The 24,767-nt window shown below is 34.8% G+C and overlaps 1 protein-coding gene across 1 annotated transcript in view; it reads left to right on the forward strand.

Moving 5' to 3' along the window:
- The window catches only part of LOC149780001 (golgin subfamily A member 2-like), an 80,594-nt gene that overhangs the window by 35,962 nt on the left and 19,865 nt on the right, over positions 1-24,767 (forward strand). The window contains exons 12-21 of the mRNA XM_089936725.1: positions 108-281; positions 2,570-2,677; positions 5,204-5,291; positions 8,878-9,019; positions 11,315-11,507; positions 12,017-12,130; positions 14,162-14,320; positions 17,290-17,406; positions 20,955-21,093; positions 24,265-24,338. Coding sequence (XP_089792851.1) covers positions 108-281; positions 2,570-2,677; positions 5,204-5,291; positions 8,878-9,019; positions 11,315-11,507; positions 12,017-12,130; positions 14,162-14,320; positions 17,290-17,406; positions 20,955-21,093; positions 24,265-24,338 — 1,308 coding nt within the window. The remainder of the gene's footprint in view (positions 1-107; positions 282-2,569; positions 2,678-5,203; positions 5,292-8,877; positions 9,020-11,314; positions 11,508-12,016; positions 12,131-14,161; positions 14,321-17,289; positions 17,407-20,954; positions 21,094-24,264; positions 24,339-24,767) is intronic.

Genomic DNA, 24,767 nt, shown 5'->3' on the forward strand with positions numbered 1-24,767 from the left:
TGCTTGAAAAAAAAAATAACAAACATAAAGAACAATTTCATAGCTTGCTGAAACTGGCAAAGCTAGCTATGTATGTGCCTCCAATAATGTCCACTGTATTTTTTCAGAGTACTGAATGTGCCAATTTACAGCAAACAAGCAATGACCTCAAAGGAAGACTTGAGTTGGCTGAGGTTTATGCTCAGCAGTTGTCAAATCAAAATGAACACAGTCAGGAATCCTTGCAGATAGTGGAAAAGTTACAGAGAGAACGAGACCAGTTATCATCACAAGTCCATCAGGTGAGATATAAATATTTTAGTTCACTTTTCCTGCTACTGGAAATTTACTAATTACCATGGTTTTGGAAAAGTTGAATATTTAGCTCACATGACCATAAGGCCAAGTGTGCTTACAACTGCAGCCCTTTGCCCATTGTGTGCTTTCTATTGTGAGTGGTTTTCATGCTTCATCCATCATGTATCTCTATTGCTGCTGCCAGAGGATGAGAACAAGAGGAAAAAGGGAACCAAAATTCCATGACAGCTTCATAAGGAAAGAACCAAAAGGATGGATTTGTTGTGTTCCTGTCAAGAATATAAGAAATATAATCCATTTAGTATTTACCTGTTCAGCAAACTAAATTTGGTATGCAGATACCATATATATTTGTCAAAAAAGTGATACAAAGTGAATGAAAGCTTGTTTTAAATTAAGTATGCCTTCATCATTTTCCCCACCCCACCTCTATTGGTGTGGGGACCTTGCTATCTTTAGAAAATTCCTGACAGCGTCACTGCATTATGGAGCAAATAAGAAATCTGACATAATAGTCACTGATTTAAGAAATTGGAACTTTGGCAGAGCTTATCGTAGTGAAAAATCCTGTTTTGGAGCAGAAGTATGCAAAAGACAATACCTTTGAACTGTGGACAATTTTACATAACAGCCATGAAGAACAGTTGCTCAACTTGTGCAAGCTGGCTAAGCTAGCTTTGTATATGCCCCTTCAGACAGCTGATTGTGACAGAGGAAGCTCAGCACAGAACAATATTCATACACAGATAGCGCACAGATTAATATTCATACACAGATAGGGAACATAATAATATTCAGACATGCACAGATTGATTTCAGAAGGAATCAGCTGAAAAATGCTTATACCGGTAGAGGCGACTTTTCAAAAAGATTTTGATTTCAGTAGAGTTTTAACATAGTGGAGCAGGAAGAGAGATGGATATTGAAATGTTAGGTAAAAATGAACTCTAGCTGTTTCCTCCTCCCCCTCCATTTGATCTGCTTCCTCAATTTTATCATATGGGGAAGGGCTTCCACTTTAGATAAAATCCTGGCAGTATGACTGCACCCCATGTTACCATGTGGGAGCCAATATGGACACAATGGCAGCAATCTTGAAAAAGTTTTGTTATTGCGGTTACCATATTTACCGTATATTTTGGGACATGATAAAATAAATGATTTATTTTCTTGTCCCAGAACATATGATGAAACTTTTTTTCACTTTGATCATTTGTCTCAAGACTTAAAATGCATATTTCGTAATAAAATGAAAGAAACTAACCTTGTATTGTTATCATTTATTCCTTTTTTTCATGAGCATTTTATTAAAGACAGAAATATATCCATGAACTCTGTCTGTGTAGCATACATATCAATTCTGTAGCTTGTATCACTGATAACACACAACACAGTTTTAATTAATGTGAATATAGAGAAACTAATTGTATTTGGTTGTACTCAGGTTTGAATATGTTACCATACTGAAGACTGGATCAACCAAATTGCAAATGAGAGTTAAATATCAAAATATCAATCGATTGCTTGGAAGCACCTGTCATTCACACATGACACAGTGTAATGTGCAAAATAACCAAGATTTTAAAATATCCAGGTTAACTAATTGACACTATCTTGCAAATAAAAATTGATTACTTGAAAATACATTCATGGTGAGTTGAAAAAAGTATTATTAAGAATGTTAATGCTGTGTACACTTTTTACCCTGCAGACAGACGTCAGTGCCTGTTTGTACCAATTATGATTACAGATGGCATACAAATAAAAGCCTTGGTGGTGAACTGGTGGCAAGCAATAAATTAATAGTTTGAACTTACTGGCAGCAGGATATCAGATACAAAGGTTATTATATTACAAATCTGACCCTGGAAGCCACTTTGTATTATTGTAAGTTAGCGAGATATATATATATATATATATATATATATATATATATATATATATATATATATATATATATATACGCACATGCACAGAAATTGGTCATTTTGTTTAACCAGACCCATTATTGACCAAATCAGCTAATCATATCAGAATTATTTACATTTGCATTATACTACACTTTAAATCAATATTATGCAATCAGTGTAGGGTTTACTGTTTGTTCCTAACTTTCTCCTTATCTGGTTAGTTTTGTAAATTTTGATGTTTCACAGACTTAAAGAAATGCTAGATAGATTCTTTAAATTTCTGGAACTTAAATTTGTGGATTGAAAATGAATAAATTTATTCACTGAAACAAAAAGTGTGTAAATTTCGTTTCCTGTTGCAGCTTTCTGAGATATTACAGCAGGTAACAGCAGAACGAGACCAAGTGTCATCACAATACAAAGACTACATGGAGCAACTTCAGTATCAAAATTCTCAGTTGTCACAACAGGTAATGCCTAGATAAGAGCATGTAAGAAACCACATAGTAAAATATATGTTACTGAGCAATAGGTGGAGCTTTAACAAGAAGTAATATTCCAGCTACTTTAATCTTTGACCCAATAATGATTGGACATAGCAGCAATGGTGGGGAGGGGGGTCAGATGTTTTTGTTTCCAAAAAATTTGAAATTTCTGTAGTCAGTTTATTAAAATATGTTCACATGAATGATATTTTTGGTTTTATAAGAACATATCACAATCTCTTTAAAAATCAGTCCCTGTATGTACAAAAATTCATCAGTGTACATTCACATTCCATTTTTAATTTGTAATTAAGAAAATAATTATCATACAATAGTTTTAAATATTACAGTTTATAAAGTTTTTGACAGATGTTGAATGTGTTTTGTTTGTTTCCTAGCAAAATGTTCGTGATGGACACACAAAAATACTGAGTGCCATCAAGCTGAGGTATTTTATTAGGTAAGCCTGAAGAGTTATCAGTACACACAGTTTTATGACTTGGTCAATGAGGCAAGCTTCTCATTGATCAAGATTGCTTCATGCTTTGATTGTACTCAAAGCAAGAGAGATGTGAAGAATTAAAGAGTGAAAGTGACAAGACTGAAGTACTGAGAATTGAGAGGTTATAGAAAAATGAAAAAAGGTCACATGATCTCAACCCAGGGAACCCATAAGCGCCTTTCTTGGAAAGTTGGAGAAAATACTTTCATGGAGTAGTTAGGAGATATCAGAACATTATCATTTTTAAGATGTCACTCGATTTGTTTACCCACAATTCATTGTCCAGATATTTTCTCATGAAATTTGTAACTATCAAGATAAAGATCCATCCTTTATTAAATATGTGGAATTCTTGCTTGACAATATAAAGACTCATTGATATAATTTAAAAGGTTGATTTTAAATCCTATGCAAGTATTCCTGCAGTGAAATAATTCTAAAATTGTTACAGATATTATAGACAATTAATTAAAAATCTCACTTTTGAGGACAATTGTTTGCTCCTATAGTCACAAAAGACCAAAAGAACTAGCAGGATGGCTTGTTTTCCATCATCCAGCCATTCATTAGTACATGTTTGTCATTGCTACTCCTAGACTGTTCAGAATTTTGATGTGAAGGTTTACAAATACACATTTATCCCATGATCTAGGTGGTTCTGAATGAAAATGGTGCCATTTGGATGGATGTCCAATATGGTTACACAACAATCATTCTAATAATCTTGCTGTTGCTATTCCTTCTGCATGGATGGTAATATCAATGTGGGATTTTCACTTAAGACTTATTTTGATATATGATTTGTCCTAAAGAAAATTGTGTCAATCTGTCCATCATGGCCAAAATGGAACCATCTTGAAAATTAGAACATAATCAACATTTGGTTTTAACCAGACGACTTACAATATCTGGTAGATCATAAATGAAAATGGTGCTAAAAGACTTCTTATGATGAACTGGTTTTTAAACCAAAATACTGCAGCATGTGCATCCAATATGACATCCATATCAGCTATCTTGACAGTCTTCTTGCTATTCCTAAATGGAACGTCATATCAACATGAGATTTTTACTAAAAGATTTTTTATGTCTACTTAGTCCCAAATGAAAACATTGACAATCTGACATCAAATATGGGCACCATGGTAGCCATCTTGAAAATCTTAATATCTCTACTTCTTCTGAATGGAAAGTCAGTTCAGCATGGGTTTTCACAGGAAGATTTAATTTGATGTTTGGTTGGTGTAAAACAAATATTGCTAATTTAACCTCCATTTGGGCCACCAGATTGGCCATCTTGAAAACCTTGTTACAACTCTTCTTAAAGGGACGGTCATATCAACATGGAATTTGCACCAAGAGACTTTTTGCAATGTATGGTTGGTCCTAAATAAAACTGGTGCCAATCTGATATCCAGTATTGCCATCATGCCTGACATCTTGAAAGTATTTTATAATTTCTATGTCTTCTAAATAAAAGTCATACCTAAATGAGGTTTTCTTGAGAAAAGTTATTAGGATGTCTACTTGGTTCTGAATGAAGATGGTACCAGTCTGACATCCAGTATTGCCACAATGTCAGCCATCATGACAATCGTCTTATTGCTGCTTGTTTTAAATGGGAAGTCTTATCAGCATGGGGGTTTTCAAAGGAAGACTTCCAAGAGTGTCTGGTTAGGTCTAAACAAAACTAATGATCTATCTGACATCCAACATGCCCACCATGGTGGCCAGATACTAGTGAATCAGTCAGTAAGTTTGCTTTTTTATATTGGCTTGCCAGTTTAGGCCAGATACCAGTGAATCAGTCTCATAGCTGACTAGTTTATAATATTGTCCAGCTAGTTTTGTCTATTGTCGTGTTAACAGAATACTCATTGAAGTTTGTAAAAACCTGGGGGTAAAATACCCAATTTGTTAAATTCTTGTGTCGTGTTCTGATGATGTTTATTAATGACTGCATACAGTGAATTTGATAGCATCAGTTACACACAGTTGTTCTGTTTCAGATTTCAACCTTGACAGAAGAAAGGGAGCAACTAATCAATAGGCAACATGCACTTGAAAGTTCTGTACAAAAATTGCAACAGCAGATAGGTATGTCAGTCATTTCACCGTAATCATTACCATAACTTGTTTTTATTGGCGTGTAATAATGTACATTGTTTGTTATAGGCTTATAATAATGTATGTAAAATTTGTGGTGGACTTGTAATAAAGTACATAAAGTTTGGGATAGGCTTGTAATGTACATAAAGTTTGTGATGGGCTTGTAATGTACATAAAGTTTGTGATAGGCTTGTAATAATGTACATAAAGTTTGTGATGGGCTTGTAATGTACATAAAGTTTGGGATAGGCTTGTTATAATGTACATAAAGTTTGGGATAGGCTTGTAATGTACATAAAGTTTGGGATAGGCTTGTAATAATGTACGTAGAGTTTGTGACAGGCATGCAATATTGTACACAAATGTTTGTGATGGGCTTGTAATAATGCACACAAATGTTTGTGACAAGCATATACTCCTGTACATAAAGTTTGTGACAGGTTAGTAATAATGTACACAAAAGTTTGCAACAGGCTTGTAATAATTTACATAAAGTTTGTGATGCACTTGTAATAATGTACACAAGTGGTTGTGATGGGCTTGTAATAATTTACATAAAGTTTGTGACAGGCATGTAATAATGTACACAAATGGTTGTGATGGGCTTGTAATAATGTACATAAAGTTTTGTGACAGGCTAGTAATAATGTACACAAAAGTTTGTGACAGGCTTGTAATAATGTACATAAAGTTTGTGACAGGCTTGTAATAATATACATAAAACTTCACTTAAAATTTGAGTGGTTATTGGTTTGTTTTTAATGGCACTTTTAATATTATTGGCTGGATCAGTAACATGCTGGTGTAATTAGAGCAAAGTGCTTTTCCCAATGACATTCTAAAACATCAAGCCCAGGCTGGCCTTGATGGGTATTGAACCCATGACCATTGGACTTTGAATCCATCTCTTCAGCAACTGAGCTGACACAGTTTCCCAAGATATGACATACTTGTAATAAAAACTAGAGTCCAAGATTTAAATTCTGAAGGATTAGACAATTTTGTGGTTTCAGTTTTGAACATTTTGTTATTTTTGCCATGATAGTGTTTTTGTATGGACAAAATATGACAGGATTTGCTCATGCTTTTCTCAACCAGTATATGCAAGTATGTATTTGAATGTGTGAAAAACAATTCTTAACAAAAATGTGATGATTTTTAAATTATACATGTCTTTTAAAGAAAGACATTCTAGACAATTGGAAGTACCAACATTTACGGAAGGGCTCTTTCTGAAGAGTAGATATCTTCTCAGTTACAAGGCAACTAAAATTGAAGAAGATAATGTAAATCATGCTGCACTTTTGTACATTATGCGATCAGATTAACTTTTAAAAATCACTGCAAAGATTATTGTCAGTAATTTGATTTTTAATGGTATCTCTTCACAAAACAGGTAAATAAGGTTTAAATATAACAAGGTTTTTATTGGAGACTATAGAACAAGGTTTTTATTGGAGACTATAGATTGCTCCTCATTAGTTTCTTATCAATAACTCTACAGTTAAGCTACATTTGTAACATGTTACTTGTGAAGTACATTTAAGTCTTGTAAATCTTGCTCTGTGTACCTTTTTATGAAATACCTCAACTTACTTAGCACTGTATGGCCAGAATTGTGCTGATGTAACATAAAGCCCATAACATACGTAAACAGACATTCCAGTCTTACAATTTGAATGCAAGTCATGCATAAAAGACCCTTAAATTACAAAAATACAGTGTAGTAGAAAAATATGAAAATACAACGATTGTATCAAGTCCAGATATTAGCTTGTTCTGGTTTGGTCCAGGTCTGGGTTTTTATATCAGGGAACCATACAGACTTCACAGAAGTACCTCAGATGCTTTAATCTTCCCTGTTTTGTGCAGAGTGCCTGCATGATCAAGCTTTTGCTTTTACTTTATATCATTATAAAGAAATATCATCCAAGAAATGAAAAATGAAAAGTCGTCAAATGCCAAAGGGACAGTCAGCCAGTTAGATAGTTCAAACAATCAGCAAATTATAAATCCTCAAATTAATAATGTCAAAACTTTTGAAGTATAAAATTAAAATTGGTGATTTTGTGCATAATTTCTAACTTGTTTGAAAAAAAGCATTAGAACTACTGTTTTCCTGCTATGATCAGACCAAAGGACCAGCCTATTGCATTTTTCAAAATGTTTTAGGTTTTTTTATTAAGACATATCAGACAAAAACATCCTCATTAAATATTTTGCCAAAAGTTTGTTCAGAATTCATAGTGGGCTTGTGATCAGCTTATCATTCGATTGACTAAATTAGAAAATTGTGCATTAAATATCTCTTGGTTTGTTTTGTGTACGTAAGTAATATTTACTATTACTAACACCAAATAAAATTTTAAAGTTCTAAATTCCTTAGCTGTTTCTATCCTCCAGTCCTAAATTTGCTAGATGTTTGTAACCCACAGTTCTAAATTCTCTTTATGTTTTTACCCCCTAGTCCTAGATTACCTTGATGTTTGTACCCTACAGATCTAAATTCCCTAAATCTTTGTGCCCCACAGTCCTCTATTCACTAGATGTGTCTATCCCACAATCCTAAATTCTCTGGATGTTTGTACACCACAGTCCTAAATTCCATAGTTGTTTGTATCCCACATTCCTAAATTCCATGGATATCTGTACCACATTAGTAAATTCCATAGAAGTTTGTACCCCACAGTCCTAAATTCCATAGATGTTTGTAACCACCAGTCCTAAATTCCCTTTATATTTGTATCCTCCAGCCCTCAATATTTATGGCCCACAATTCATAGATTTTGCAGATGACCCATTGAACTTTGAGATTATTGGCCATCCATTGGACCAATGGTCAGAACTGTATCTCAGATGAAGCGTTAATTTATTTAATTTTTAGAATTTTGAATGTCAAAATGTAAACTAGCATTTGCAAAACAGCTCAACCGTAATATCACCATCAATTGAATTTAAAAGAAAATTGTGTGAACAATATCTTTAGATAAGTGACAGATAATTCTGGGCAAGTAAATTTCACTTACCTCTTGCCTTAATGGACAAGTTATTTTAAGAAAATAACAGTGACAGTGGTGGTATCATTATCATCATCATTTTGAATTTCCCATATTAAAATTGTTGAAAGTCAAATAGCTTTTTAAATAGTTGCTTTTATTCAACTTAAATTTCTGTACAATAGCTAAATGTTTACATATGTACCTGATACTATGATTCCAGGTCTAGTATTTGAATGCGATTCTAGCTCAGCAATTTGAATACCTGGCCCCATATTCTCAACATTTTTCTAGCAATAAATTCTAGTTCAAGGTCCAAGTCCCCTGACTTTTTACAATCTGTTGTTTTAATTAACCTACAATAACAGAACCTCTTGATTTTATTAGTCTGTCTATAGACTGCCAAATTTCGATAACATCGATGCATCCAAAATACTGTATCTGATTTGGGGGTTTGAGCTCAATTTATTGCTGGGAACGTTTTGAGAATACTGGGCCCAGTACTTTGCCTGTGTCGTAATAATGCCGTTCACAAGTGAGGCATTATGTTGTGTGGTACACTTGTACAATATTTTCAGACGAGTCAGATTCTCAGAAGACAGAATTTGAGGAGAGTGTGAAGTCTTCTACACTACAGGAGGCTCAGAGACTTCAGGAAGAGTATGATGAACTACATCAGAGACATGAAGCTCAGATCAGGGACAACACTCAGCTGAGCAGGTCAGTTGTAGTCAGAAAACTATTCTCATTTTGTCTTCTCCCCCACACACATACACACACACACACACAAAGTGCCGTATTGGACAGAAGTTCTTGAGAATTTTCTGATAACAGCATTTCCGAACATTTCTTTCACATTACTCAGATTGTTTCAAAATTGTATATATTTTCAAATACAACAAATATTTAAATAATTTCAAGTAGGATGCCCATTTAAATAAAATCAAAATCATCCGTTTGTTTAGCTTGTATGGTACAGGAGAGCTTATGTTATGTATCTGATATCATTGTCATGTCATCAGCATTGTTGGTCATAATAGGTGTACACCTTTTATGTTGAGACGAGTTTTTCGGACACTGCTGCCAATAGTGACATGAAATTTGAAACATTTGTATCCTGAAGAGTGCTACACCACAATACCAAAAGTAGTTTACTATGACCTGTGACCTATGTTTCAAGTTCTAGTGATCATGTGCACCAATTATGTTTTTATGACACTGTTGTTTGTATAATCATGAAACTTGATAAGTGCATGTAGCCAGAGGAGTACAACACCATCATTCCAAATGTTGTTCACAATTAGACACTTTTCATTTTCCACTGGTCTTTTGTTTTTAGGTCAATATCGGCAACATTTTTACTTGTGTTTAAGCTTTTCAGTGCATGCAGTGTTGGGAGTACTGCATTGGCAGGAACCATTATATAGTGCAGTGTAAGGAGTACTGCAATACCATTTGCAAAAACCATGTCTAGTGTAGTGTAGGGAGTACTGCAGTACCATTGTCAGAAACCATGTCTAGTGTAGTGTAGGGAGTACTGCAGTACCATCTGCAAAAACCATGTCCAGTGCAGTGTAAGGGGTACTGCAATACCATTGGCAGGAACCATGTCTAGTGCAGTGTAGGAGTACTGCAGTAATGCTAGCAGGAACCCTGTCCAGTGCAGTGTAGGGAGTACTGCAATACTGTTGGCAGGAACCATGTCCAGTGCAGTGTAGGGAGTAATGCAATACCATTGGCAGGAACCATGTCAAGTGCAGTGTAGGGAGTACTGTGGTACCATATCCATGAACCATGTCTAGTGTAGGAAGTGCTGTGGTACCATATGCATGAACCATGTCTTGCACAGTGTAAGGATCACTGCAGTACCATTAACAGGAACCATGTCTAGTGTATTGTAAGGAGTAATGTGGTACCATTTGCAAGAACCATGTCCAGTGCTGTGTAAGGAATACTGAGGTACCATTGGCAGGAACCATATCTAGTGCAGTGTAGGGAGTTAAGCAGTACCATTGGCAGGAACCATGTCTAATGCAAACCACATCCTTTAGTAATTTGTTGACAAATCCTACTGTCTGTTGACTGCTATGTTTTTTTACTACTATTGCTACCAGTTTTGTCAGTCCTATTAACTTGTTTAATATAATATACCTAATTGCCTTAATTAGTGCTCACCCCACTTTTAGGGGAAAAACTTACAAAAAATGTCTCTGAGTACATTTTTTACATCAGTATGCTTTGCAAAAAAAAAGTAAGCTTCAGAAACCACATTTCTTGAAGCTTACATGGCTGATGTCTCACTATCACTTAACTGGGTCACGTCAATATCAGAAACAAATCTAAAATATTCTTTCAGCAAGACCATATTATCACCTGATATGGTCTTGCTGAAAGAATATTTTAGATTTGTGCACTTTCAAAGTGGAGAGATTCTAACAAACAAAGAGGGATAACTCTTTTACCATATACATAGAGTGACAGTCGTTTGATACCTTTGGAGTTCATTTATTAGATGAATGTCAGTCTCATGAAATTTAATGAACCAATGATTGTGATGTACATATTAAATACTTCAACCCATTTTACTACATGCCCTGCAAGATGAAACTTTTATGCTATCCATAAATAAATGTCTTTTGTTTATACAGCAGATTGAACAATTTAAAGTCCATAGGGATCATTCTTGTCAGTGAGTTAGCTGTCATAACACTTTATTCTGTTTTTACTATTATTGCTTTCTACCAAGGGAACTTTATACCTAAAGTGTTGTCAGGTGGGTATAGTTACAGAGTCGAAGACAGTATTGTAGAAGAAAAAGAAAAAAGAAAATAATAGATTCAGTTGTTTCACATCACACAGTGTGATATGACATTAGCACATGGCAATATCACCTGTGATGGATGTAATAATTGGTGGTAGGTACAGTATGTTGGAGTCAAGGGGATACGCTTACTATCCTAAAACAAACGCTCTTGTTAACCAATAGGAACTCTTGAATTTTTATTATTGTTGCAGATTATTGGAAGAGAAAGAAGAAAGGATCTCAGATTTGGAAAGTCGGATAGAACAGATGGGCGAGGAGGCAGGCGATAAGACCCAGCTTCTAGAGAGTATTCAGAGTGACAAGACAGCTCTCAGCCGTGCACTCACACAGAATAGAGAACTCAAAGTACAATTAGCGGAACTACAGAATGGTTTCGTCAAATTGGTAATATGCTTTGGTGATTCAAGATTTCTATAAGTAAGTTTGCTTGGAAGCACCATTGTCTTTGTATCCATATGCTTTTCAAAGAAAAGATGGGGAATATGTTGTCCTGTTCATTAGTGTGTATATTTCATATACATCTCCCATACTGTTGAGATAAAGACTACTGACTTTGGGATATGACATGGAGGGTAGTTTGCACAGTGGTTTTATGATCTGAATCCATTGCCTAGTCACAATGCTTGGAGGGTAAAGATGTGTGTATGCATATATTTGTTAGTGTGGTTGGGCTAGTTATGACAGAATAATTGTGAAAATAATGGTGCTTTGCTGCAGAATTTTAGTGTTTTATGCCCAACAATAACATGGGTGTGTATATACTATCACCATTATCACTATTTGTTTCATAAGTTGCGCATTTGTGTGCCAGGGCATTTGTGGTCCATGAACACATTTCTAGTGTTACAGGATAATCTGTATTGGCTTATTATGTAAAATTTTGCACTTTTCAGAGCAATGATAACATGGAATTGTTAACAAAACTACAGACAGAAGAACATTCCTCAAAAGAGCTGATGGCCAATCTAGCACGTCAAGAAGATGAGATAAAGAAAGACAGAGAAGCGGTAAGAATTAATTATTACATTTCATTAAAGCACATTATGAGCTTGACTGGTCAGAGACCAGAAAAGCTTGTTTCCATTGTCTCGGTGTCCTGTCCCACAAGTTTGTTATTGCTTGTACAGTGGCTTGTAAAGTGCTCAAAGGATTGCCATCAAACTATACTCACATTCATCCAAAGGTCTGCTTTATCCAGAAATGAAATAGATGCCCCTCATACATACAATTTACCACCATCTTTAAAATCAATCTGTTGCTATTCCTTCTGAATGGATGTTTCATATCAACATGTAGTTTATAGCAAAAGACTGCTGCTGATGTCAGGTTGGTCCCAAATGAAAATGGTGCTGATCTGATGCCCAATGCAGCCACCATGAAGTTCATATCACTATTTCTCCTCAACAAATGGTCATAGCAGTATTGGGTTTTCACCAAAAGACATTGTATCATGTATAGTTGGTCCAAAATAAAAATGCTCACAATCTGACAGCCACAGCAATCTTCAACAATATTTTCGTGCTACTTCCCTGGTATTGGATTTTCACTTAAGGATATCCAAAATGGAAATGTGCTGATTAAACCTTCTCTTTGGCTGCCTTCTTGAAAATCATCTTATTACTTTAATTGTTGTAGCATTATGGCTTTTTAACTAAAAGACAACTTATGTATTTGGGCCAGAATAAGTGTGATGCCAATGTGATTTCCAAAATGTCTGTCATGGTGGCCATTTTTTCAAATTTGTTATCAATACTCCTCTTGACTGGATGGTTGTATCAACCATATTAATAAGGTTAACGTGCATCTGATTTGATGAGCTTGTTGGCACACTGGAGTCAGTATTTTTGATCCAGTATTGATCAGACTTGGAATTTAAATTCTTATTCTTAATTGCTTTGACAAGTTTAATAATACAAACATAATAATGAGGTTATCTTGGATTTGATCAGCTGAATATTATTCCATTATGGTGTCCATGTTTTTCTGATCTAATTTTGATCAAACTTGGAAGTTGAGCCTGTATCATCAAGCTCTTCGATTAATTAGATGATGAGTGAGATCCATGCATAATTAACAACATAATTTTCACACTGAGCTTGTGAACATTTGAAAACATCTTTCTTATCTGATTTTGATCAAACTTGGAATATTGGCATATATAATCAAGATCTTGTAAGAGTTTGATAAGGGGCAAGATCAACACATAATTAATGAGGTGATGTTTCATCTGGTTGGTTCAACTTGTTAACACTATAAAGTCTACATTTTTTATCTGATTTCAAGAAACTCGGTAATAGACCTAAATCGTTATGATGTAAAGTTAATTTCATTATGAGCAAGGTCTGTACAAAAGCTATATTTGACAGATTATTTGGTTTGAGTGGAGAGACAGATCTTGACAGAAAACATCTTTAATTTTTATCATGATCTTGAGTTTGTAAGATGTCACACATCACAAAGTGAGCCCACAAAATTCAGTGAATTAAAGAGTGATTGAAATGCCATGATGGAGACTAGGTTTGGTTTGGCCAGTTTTGGTGCTTTATGGCACAGCAAAACAAGTAGGTTACTTAGTTCAGAGATAGTTTGGAGTACAGTACCATGTCCAGGGACAAACAACAGTAGCTGACCTGAGCTGATGTATTAGTAGGATTCAACCTGAACCTTTTCAGTCATGATTCAGGCACACAAGCAGCTTAACTACTATGGCTGCTGTGCCCATTAATTGCCTCTTATAACTCTAAGGGTGCCTCAGCCATATTCTCTATCCTCCTGCTTAAGGGAAGCCCAAAATGAGCATTTGTTATCTTCGACCATTGCAAATACTTATTTTTGTCTCTTTTGCCTTGCTGCTTTTATCACAAGAATTTATTTAAAGAGTGTCCAGAGAAAAGTCTGTAAACCTTTTTCAGTGAAAAACTGACAGTGGTTTAAATGTTATATTTAATCTTATTTTACACTGAGGTGATTCTTGCCATCACTATTTAGTCAGGCACATTCCTAAAACACTTTCAGAACTTGTTACTCTTATATTACAGTTAGCTCTAAAAGAATTAGAAATAAACAAGCTACAGCAAACAACTCATGAGGCCATGAAGGAGAAACTTCAGCGAGAACAGATCCAGGATCGATTACGTCATTTTGAAGCTCAGGCTCAGTTGGTGGACACATTACAGAAAGAACTGCAATCTGCACAAGTAAGTGAAAGATATGAATTACAGTCTTGTTTTGTGTAGAACCAGATCTACTTTCACATGTTGTGCCAGCACATCCAGTCCACACTGTGGTTTAACACATATGTTGCAGAACTTGATGGGGCCCTGAGGGGTCCAAAGTGCTGCTATCTCACCTCTGTCTGCGTGGGTTTGAGTCTCAGGATCGACTGACATGGTAACGTGAGAAAGCTTGCCAGTAGCTTCTCATGGGTTGGTGATTCTTCCCGGGGTTTATCCTCCACTATTTATACTGGCTGTATAGCCTACCTTGTGCTGAAAAATGGCATTAAACCCTACAACAACAACAACATCAGCAGCAGAACTTCATCAGCAGATGCATTAAGGATGATCATTTATGAAATGATGGAGAATGTAATATTTGGACAATATTGTACATGACTAAGGGTCCAAGCAATATAGAGCCACTAAAATATTTTATAGGGTTTAATTTTTAGTTAAGTTTCTGTCTTAATAGAAAAGTATGGAAAAAGTATTCTGTCACATATTGTCCATGAAATAATAGTTAAGTAAAGAATAAAAATGTTCATAATAAAGTTTGCACAGGTTGGAGAAATAAAAGGATTTGTTGGTGAGTGACTTTATTTTCTATATGACACAGTTTTACAGTTATTGAGATCACTACAACTGAAATAGTGACTGTGGCTGATTTAAAGCAGTTGATAAATGACTGATTTCTCAAGGGCACATATACTTTTTTATTGATTTTATTTTATAATTTCCTTCACAGTACTGCTGTTGTGCTAATTAAAATTGCCTTAGATATTTTTTCATTTCATCCTGTGCTGCAATTTCACTCATTGTCACAAGGTACCAATTTTCCCAGACCAGATCGAAAGACCCAACAGATTATTAGCCAATATGATAAGGAAGCCCACCTGCCCTTCTTTTTTTGGTTTACTTTGTTTCATTCATAGAGGTGTTTGATGAATCAACATCGCTTCTATAATCTGGTTATAAAATATTAGCTTTTACATGTTTGTGTTATCTTTACCCGTAAAGAAAAGAAAAAGAACTGTAAAGCATTCTGTATTTTATCACTGCACACAAACCTATACAAATATCTGGTTGCTGTAATTTCCATAAGGTATTCATTGAAACACTAGTATTACTGAAAATGAAAGACAGAATTTTGAATGCTACTAGTATATGAATTCAACTAGAATTGTGAATGCTACTAGTATTTGAATGCTACTAGTATATGAATGCTAATAGTATATGAATGCTACTAGTATTTGAATGCTACTAGTATATGAATGCTAATAGTATATGAATGCTAATAGTATATGATGCTACTAGTATTTGAATGCTACTAGTATATGAATGCTAATAGTATATGAATGCTAATAGTATATGAATGCTAATAATATATGAATGCTACTAGTATATGAATGCTACTAGTATTTGAATGCTACTAGTATTTGAATGCTAATAGTATATGAATGCTAATAATATATGAATGCTACTAGTATATGAATGCTACTAGTATATGAATTCAACTAGAATTGTGAATGCTACTAGTATTTGAATGCTACTAGTATATGAATGCTAATAGTATATGAATGCTAATAGTATATGAATGCTAATAGTATATGAATGCTAATAATATATGAATGCTACTAGTATATGAATGCTACTAGTATATGAATTCAACTAGAATTGTGAATGCTACTAGTATATGAATGCTAATAGTATATGAATGCTACTAGTATATGAATGCTACTAGTATATGAATGCTAATAGTATATGAATGCTAATAATATATGAATGCTACTAGTATATGAATGCTACTAGAATTATGAATGCTACTAGAATTATGAATGCTACTAGTATATGAAAACTCAATTTAATGCTCATTCAGATAAGTATTTTGTTCAAGTGAAACTGTTGTTAAAATATGAAAGCCCTTGTGATACACATCTCATTTATATATGTATGCCTAATCTCCATATACATCCTGATTGCAAAATACCAAAACTATTGCTCGAAGCACAATTGCAAATGGAACACTGTTTTGGACGCAACCACTGAATCAACATCATGTCAATCAAGTCTGCTGGTACACATGAATGTTCTTCAGGTAAATAATCATAAAATTGTTGAATTAAACAATACTAGTTTTCTCATAGTCACATAATGAGTTATGTTCTATCACTTATTTTTGCTAGAGCTGCAATTATCCATTCAAAAGGAATCAGTTTAAATTGATGAGGTTTTATGGTCCAATAATAGAGCACACTGATCTTCACCCATGATGTCTTACTTTTTCCTGATGGTCTATTTTTCTAGGGGAAAATTTGGCAGATATTTGGAAAATTGTCGTTTGAAGCAATTAACATTGCATATGAACTCTCAGTGGACTGTTTGTCATTCAGAATGTTTGTTTTGGAGCAAACATGGCATTCAAAGTTATATTTAAGCATTACATGTTCTACATCATGGAATAGAAATGTAAGTTTTATTGAAAAAATAACATCGACATATTATGCAAACAAGGTAAAGGGATTATTCATGACCTATCTAGTACAGTTCAGATTTACTTTAAGAAGTAGATCTAACATGTAATGGCGGACGGTTGTGTTCAGTTGACCTTTTGATTGATCAGTGAAGTTGAAGTTTTTGTGTTTCTGAAAGGGAATAATGCCATTTGAAACATTTAATTGCACATGATGTCTTTCCGTAATATAAAATTCAATGCTTTATCTCGTAGGCTACTAAAACTAAGTGGGCTGGAAATTTGAAAGGTCATCATCAGTTTTATTGGTGCATTTGATATATCTGCTTTATCTGAGACCTTGATTTTAATCATTGCTTTTGCAACATCTGTCTTACAAGTTACAATTAAGATGATGCAACTGGGACATTTGTCATATCCAAGACCTTGATTTTCATCAGATAGCTTTGACAGCATGTATGCAATTGTTTATCATCAGGATATGGTGGATGCCCTGACAACACAAAACAGTGAGTTGAGAACAATGCTGATAAAAGCTACGGAGCCCAAAAAATCTGACCACCAGCAGGAGGAATATTCTCATAGAGAAGATGTGGTAAGTATTTTTTGTCTTGCCAGCATCAGTATTCTTTAATACATGGGTATTGTATTGCCACTGGCTATGGCATCAGAACAGTCAACATCAGTAAATTTGATATGTTAAAACTTTTGGGGATGAAAATATGACAGATAAGGTCACCATATAGTGATCTACATTATATGCAGTACTACTTCTAAATTATGCTTGGTTCTGTTTGCCTTATTAATTATAATTGGTAAGGGGTCTAAATAATACTTCAAAACAGTATTCAATTTAACATCATTATTTCAAAATATGTTACCAAAATGATTTCTTACATCATTGTTAAAATGATGTGTTCCAATCTTTAATGGGATAAAGACAAATAAATTGTCCAAACTTCGCTTAAGAAATTAACATTTGTCAAGAAAATGCATGATCATGTGTAATTTGAGACCCAGTAAAGGTTAACCCACAAACTGTGAACTCGATATTTTGTTCACGACAATGAAGCTAACACAAGTAGTGTTGACCCTTGTGTCTTCATCCACATATCTCTTCTTACAGATCACAAATACAAGTACATGTACCTAGATCGTAGTAACAGGCTCATGGCAGCAAATGTGATTTTAAAAATTGAATGCTCAGGATAATTGACACGTTGGGATTTCAGTTACATATATTACACTAACATATACAACAATGACAAATGCTCAATCTGAAATTACATTTACATCAATAAATTGCATCTGTAAATGTACTCTGGTAATTTAAACTGCTGAAACAGTTAACAAAAATAGCAATAGAACCAGTAAACTCTTTTCTGTCAACATTTTACACCTTAATTGTTTTAAGGGATTCATCATTTCTAAATTCAAAGTAAGATCTTTTTAAAACTGGCAAATTTTTCAGGAAATCCCATTCATGCATCTTAATGCCTTGGGCTCACAGAGGTAGATACAGTCGGCTCCACTTAAATGCATATTGCTTAATTGCATAGATCACTTAAGTGCATAGCGAAAGTATGGTCCCGTTTTTTCATTGTAAATATTAATGAATTCCACTTAAATGCATATTCCATTTATATGCATAGCTTGGGTCCAGTCCTGAGGCTGTGCATATAAGTGGAGTTGACTGTACCTGTAAAATTAGAAAAAAACTGATAAGCACTATTTAAAATGTGAACTATAAGAAATAACCCCTAAGACACGCTTACTTAAATACTGAAGATAATCAGTCAGTGCTCTGTAATTGTTACCACTGTTGTAACTATGCTTCTTGTTGTGATAAAATGTGACCCACCATTTCAGCAGAAGTGAATGAGATGCTAAACTATATGACAAAAGATGTACAATTCAGTGTAATTTATCTACATGTGACATGACATGTAAATGTACACTCTGCATGGCTTTTAAAACTACTTGCTGTTGAAGGAATCTTTTTTAGCACTTTTGTATTATAAAAGATGAATCACCTCACCAACTGGATTGGTAGTGCGATTAGAGTAATACAATATATACTTTTGTTGAGATGCATACACATACCAATTTTTATTGTAACATTTTTGACAGGAAATCCTTCAAAAGAAAGTGTGTGTTTGTGTGTGTGTGTTAGAGATATAACAGCTTGGTGTGAGGACATGTCCATTGATTAAATAATTACTGCAAAGGATTACCCATTATCAAATATCTGTCATTAAAAATTGGGATCAAAATTCCTAGCCGGTTTCTGACAGTAACATTTTGTACTATTTAAAATAAAATAAATTATATTATAGTTTTGTTAAAATAATTGAAATTTCATGCAGCCTTTCCAACCTTTACATTTAAAAAAAACCTTCAAAAGACATACACTATTTTGGCTTATTATCATTGGAGACCTAATAAGAGTCATTATTCCCGGTGAGGATAAGGGGCTGTCCATTTAGTACATGCAGTCATTCCCTCATCCCACCCCACCCTCTTGTTGCATGGTGTTGTTAATTTGTTTGCATTTTGAACCAAACAGGAGTTTCTTTAATAGCATGATTCCCATATTTTCATGGGTGAGTCCCTGTTTTCAAGCAACAGATATGATCATTTAATGTGTTAGACAATGTCACTAATCCTGTAAATTTTGGAGGTACATTTTTATTTGTTCATAACTTTTAGAAATATTAAAACTGTATGTTGCAAATATTGGATACAGATGACAGTTTCGACTGCCATGCTTATCTAGTTGCTCACATTTTACATATCAGTTTTATATGTACCATAAAAAACTACAAGGGAGGACACTTCACTCCCTTTTCACATGACTTGTCTGGCCATGACCACACCCGCTTAATATGCAAGTCCAGTATGCTGAATGGTTGACTGACCTCTCATTGGCTGATCAAAAATAATGTATTGTTCCTGTTTAAAACTTCTGTCCTTGATGCTTTTCATTTTAAAATTGGTAAGGAGCTACAAACAAATTGGAAGGTTTGAAAATACTATAGGTTGTTTGTTGTTGGCTATGGCAAATAGATTTTATTGTCATTAGGTGTGTATGTACTTCTTGGTCTTATCCCCACACACACATATTCAAACTTCAACCCCAACCCCCCTTTCATGTGTTTTTACAAAATGGACAGTCTCTTACAAAACAAAATTTAATCCAAAGCCAGCATAAGATTCACGCTAAAACTAATGCATTTATTCATAAAGTTCCAAGGTTGAGTTTTACTATTATCCAGGTAAACATCACATGATCTAATTTCAGGACTTGAGTTCTTGAATAGACAGGCTGACCTAATTTCTGACTGTGAACATCTGATCTTATTTACTAGTTCAGATCATTCTAGAAATATGTCTTTCATTTGTTTCTGAAACTAAGTCTTAGCTTTGTATGTAAGAGATGTTTGCAAGAGAATCAGACATTCTTAGTAGAAAACACTAGTCTTGGAAGATATTCATTTGTATTTAATTAACAGGATTCATTTATTTAATTCAGCCATTTGTTAATTCAGTTAGCTGTTAAAATTACGGAGTGTTTGAACTATTCAGAATTTGGAATAATAGCTAATTAAAGAGTAACTAGGAGTTCATTTTAAATACAGTATGGGATGACATCATTGTAATTATTTCAATAATGTTGGCACACCATTACATTAAGTATGCATCATTCTAAATACCACTGGAACTCATTTGGATTACTGGATACTTTTTGACTTGATAGAACATTTAGGACTGTTGAGGATTTCATGCTCCATACTTTAAGTTATTTTTACTTTTTCACTTTGTATAATAGGGAAATAAGTTATATTGTTGGTTTTTGCTGTTTTTTGTTTGAAGACCATAGAGTTGTAACACCTGGCTGCCAGAAAATTGTCAAATTGGTTTTACTCACAGGAGAATGCCAGGGAAGATAATTTAAAAAACGTTTGCAAAGTTCAAATATGAGTTTAGAATTGTGTCCACATTTTCCATCGTTAATACTGAAGGTTTAACTTCTTGATGTTGACTGACAATGAAGAAACATAAGGAACTATATATGATCAGCACTGTACTTATATAATGCCAAATTTGGAACATAACTCATTGCTCATATTGCTGCCATTTCAGATTGATTCCCTTCAGGCCACTATCACCCAGTTGGAGACGGAGAGGAATCAAATGTTTCAGAATCTGAAGGATCAAAGGAACCTGTCCGACCAGCTGGGAATCAAGATTGCAGACCTAGAAGAGGAGTTGGTCCAAGCAAGTAAGTCTCAGCAGGCATGAGCATTCTTCATTATTAATGTATAGAATTCTGGTTGATGCATCAAAGTAACCAAAGAGAATATTTGTAAGAGTTACCGCTCATTTCAGTTAGCCATTATGAGGTTGAATTTGGGAAATACATTCTGGCTCATTCATTTGTAAATTTCAGGGTTTTAAATCTGGTAAAAATGAGAATAAATTACATATTTCAGCTGTAAAGCACTCACAATATTCTTTTGAAGGAGGTTATAATTAGTTTTGCATTTGAGGGGTAAGGGTTGCATGGAGACAATTTTAATTTTTCACATTATTAGTCAAAAGAATGCACTTATTCACTGCTTCATGTCGGTCTCGCCATGAAAGGTTGCTGATTTTTATAACACTTTGCCTGAACCGCCTGCAAGCTAGGCAATACTGGATAATCACACTGCACTCTTGCTGGTTTTCATCTCACTATGCCTGTACCACAACAAACTAGGCAGTATAAGATAATCACAGTGCACTCTTGCTGGTTTTTATCCCACTATGCCTGTACCCCTTGCAAGCTAGGCAGTATAGGATAATCACAGTGCACTCTTGCTGGTTTTTATCCCACTATGCCTGTACCCCTTGCAAGCTAGGCAGTATAGGATAATCACAGTGCACTCTTGCTGGTTTTCGTCCCACTATGCCTGTACCCCTTGCAAGCTAGGCATTATAGGATAACCACAGTGCACTCTTGCTGGTTTTTATCCCACTATGCCTGTACCCCTTGCAAGCTAGGCAGTATAGGATAATCACAGTGCACTCTTGCTGGTTTTTATCCCACTATGCCTGTACCCCTTGCAAGCTGGGCAGTTTAGGATAATCACAGTTCACTCTTGCTGGTTTGTATCCCACTATGCCTGTACCCCTTGCAAGCTGGGCAGTATAGGATAATCACAGTGCACTCTTGCTGGTTTTTATCCCACTATGCCTGTACCCCTTGCAAGCTTGGCATTATAGGATAATCACAGTGCACTCTTGTGCATGTCATTAGATGCATCTACTAATGTAGACAGGAGCCATTCTTGGCAGGCTTATGGTCAGAAGGGTGTGGGTTTGAATCCTTCCATTGGGTTAGCCTTGGTTGGCTAATGTGGTACATCCTAGGTAAAACTGGGTACTGCAGTATTTCAGAACATACACACCACAGTAGGTACACCTGTATACCACAATTATACAAAGGACCAACAATTTAATATTTTGGGGCAGTGGTCAGACACTTTTAAAACTTCCATCTGTCAACAGCTGGAAAGAATATAATGCTCAGATTTATAGCAAAATAACAACAAATTATATCCAATAGATTATTTGAAGAAAAAAAGAAATTGTCTTGAGATAAGAGAAAGTAAAATATAAAAATATCAGCTCAAAAGAAAATCGCAGCCTCCTCCCTTTAAAAAAATTAGATGGTCAGTATATTTTAGTTAATGAATTTACTTTGTGTATGTTAATTTTTATATAAGTTATAATCTAAAACCTGTAACTAAAAAGTTGGATGATTAAGCTTACACTTTAGCTGACACCTTGTAAAAGACATTTTGCTGACATTAGAGAGTTTGTTGACGAAAATAGGAAGAGCAGTCACCAAAGCTTTCAGTTCACTGGTTGCACTATTTATATAATAGGCAAGGAAACTTTGCGTGGGATGCCAACACCCATGCAAGATATTTATCAGTGAACATATGATACACTTGATCAGAAAATGAGAAAGTTTTTACTGGATTTGAGAAGTTACATAAAATTCAAACAAAAATGACTTCTCTCCTGAAAAAATTGTGATGACTTGCAGTTTTATAAAGGAATATATGTACATTTAATTTTTTTTATCCAAACGTTTTCTAAAAGTTGGATTGGCTCCAAATATCTTTCACAACATCCCATTTGACCATCATATTGATATATGACACATATCAGATATGTTGAAAGGATCGTAAATATAATTTGTAATATTGAAAATTAATTTGTGATTAATACACCTGTTTTGCTTAATAATAATTTGTAATTTTTTTTATTTTGTCCTGAAAAATGCAAGCATTCTGTTAATATCATTAAATTCATAAAGTTCTGCACTGACTGAAATTACCAAAGTACCACGGTGTGTACCATTGGAACAGAATACCACAGTAAACAGGTGTACCAGTAATACCAGGCACCTCTGATCATTGGGAAAGTCAGTAATCTTACTGCCTTGGCATTATATAACCTGTTTGCATTACATTGCTGTAAAGCACCAGACTAAACCAGATCTACTAACTGGAACATCAGACCTGTCAAGCAGCTTCTCATTAATAATATCTACAGCTATGTCACATGCTGTGGTTAACAGTTACATCAGCAGTATTTTGTCTTATTATTAACCAGTGTGAAAAATGTATTGCTACATTGTACAAATAACACTGAATACATATTATTGCCTTGTACCCTTTTATTCTCATTCCAAAGGTTGAAAACCCATAGCTGCTAAAATGTAGTGGAAAACTGATTTTATTCCAAGACCATGTTTGCTTGTTGTTGTAGGGTTTAATGCCATTTTCAGCACAAGATAGGCTATACATGGCAACCAGTATAAATGGTGGAGTAAGAACTCGGCGGGGGAACCCTGGAAAGAACCACTGACCCATGGGAAGCTGCTGGCAAGCTTTCTCACATAACCACATTAGCCAAATCCAAGACTCGAACCCACACAGAGGCGAGATGGCAATGATTCATAACAGTGAGTACTTTAGACCACTTGGCCACTCAGGGCCTCCATGTTGTTTGTGGGAGATGGCTTCCTTTATATTAGGTCAAAATTAGCAATTACACTCTAATATATAGCATTTCTTACTTGTCAAGCATTTAGAATGGAACAATAAAATTATAAATATTTGTTTATTTACCCATGTAAATCAGCTTGCATTTGATTTGCCAGTCAGATATAAACTTATTTTACAAGTGTCTGCACTTGCTTTACACAAACTGCCATACAATGTTTGCAGATGGGGAGATGGCAAATTTCGTGCCTTATATTGCTCTGAGTTCAGTCATAACTTCAGAAAGCAACAGGATTACTAGAATTTCATATCTTACATTGCTTTGATTTCAGGCACACTTATCAGTAAGTGACAGGATTAATAGAATTTTATGTCTTACGTTGCTTCGATTTCAGGCACACCATCAGGGAGTGACAAGATTAGTAGGAGAGAGTACGAGCAGGTCAAGCAAGCCATGGAAATGATACAGGTTGGAAAGAAGCAGTCACAGCTTAAGTTTATGCTTATAGGTACAAAATGACCGCTCCTGTGGCCTAGTGGTTAGAGCATCCACCTCGGGTGCAGTAGGTCACGGGTTCAATCCCTGGCCAGGTCATATCAAGGACTTATAAAAATTATACTAACAGCTGCCTCACTAGGCACTTAGCATGAAGAGGCTAGTGTTAGGACTGGTCGTTCTGGTGTCAGGATAATATGTCTGGGTGGAACATCATGCTACATGTCTGCGGTATGATGCCCCAGTGCTAGACACCAATTTAAACTGCCACATTGCAGACATTGTAGCAATATGATGAAAAATTGTTTAAGCTGTGGTTTAAATCCAAATCTGACACACATATAGGTACAACGTAAACAGTTCATTTTGGATGACTGTTGCACCTAAAATGAACAAACTATT

Source organism: Sinohyriopsis cumingii, chromosome 16, assembly GCF_028554795.1.
Source record: "Sinohyriopsis cumingii isolate HCF-2022 chromosome 16, ASM2855479v2, whole genome shotgun sequence".
Taxonomy (NCBI): domain Eukaryota; kingdom Metazoa; phylum Mollusca; class Bivalvia; order Unionida; family Unionidae; genus Sinohyriopsis; species Sinohyriopsis cumingii.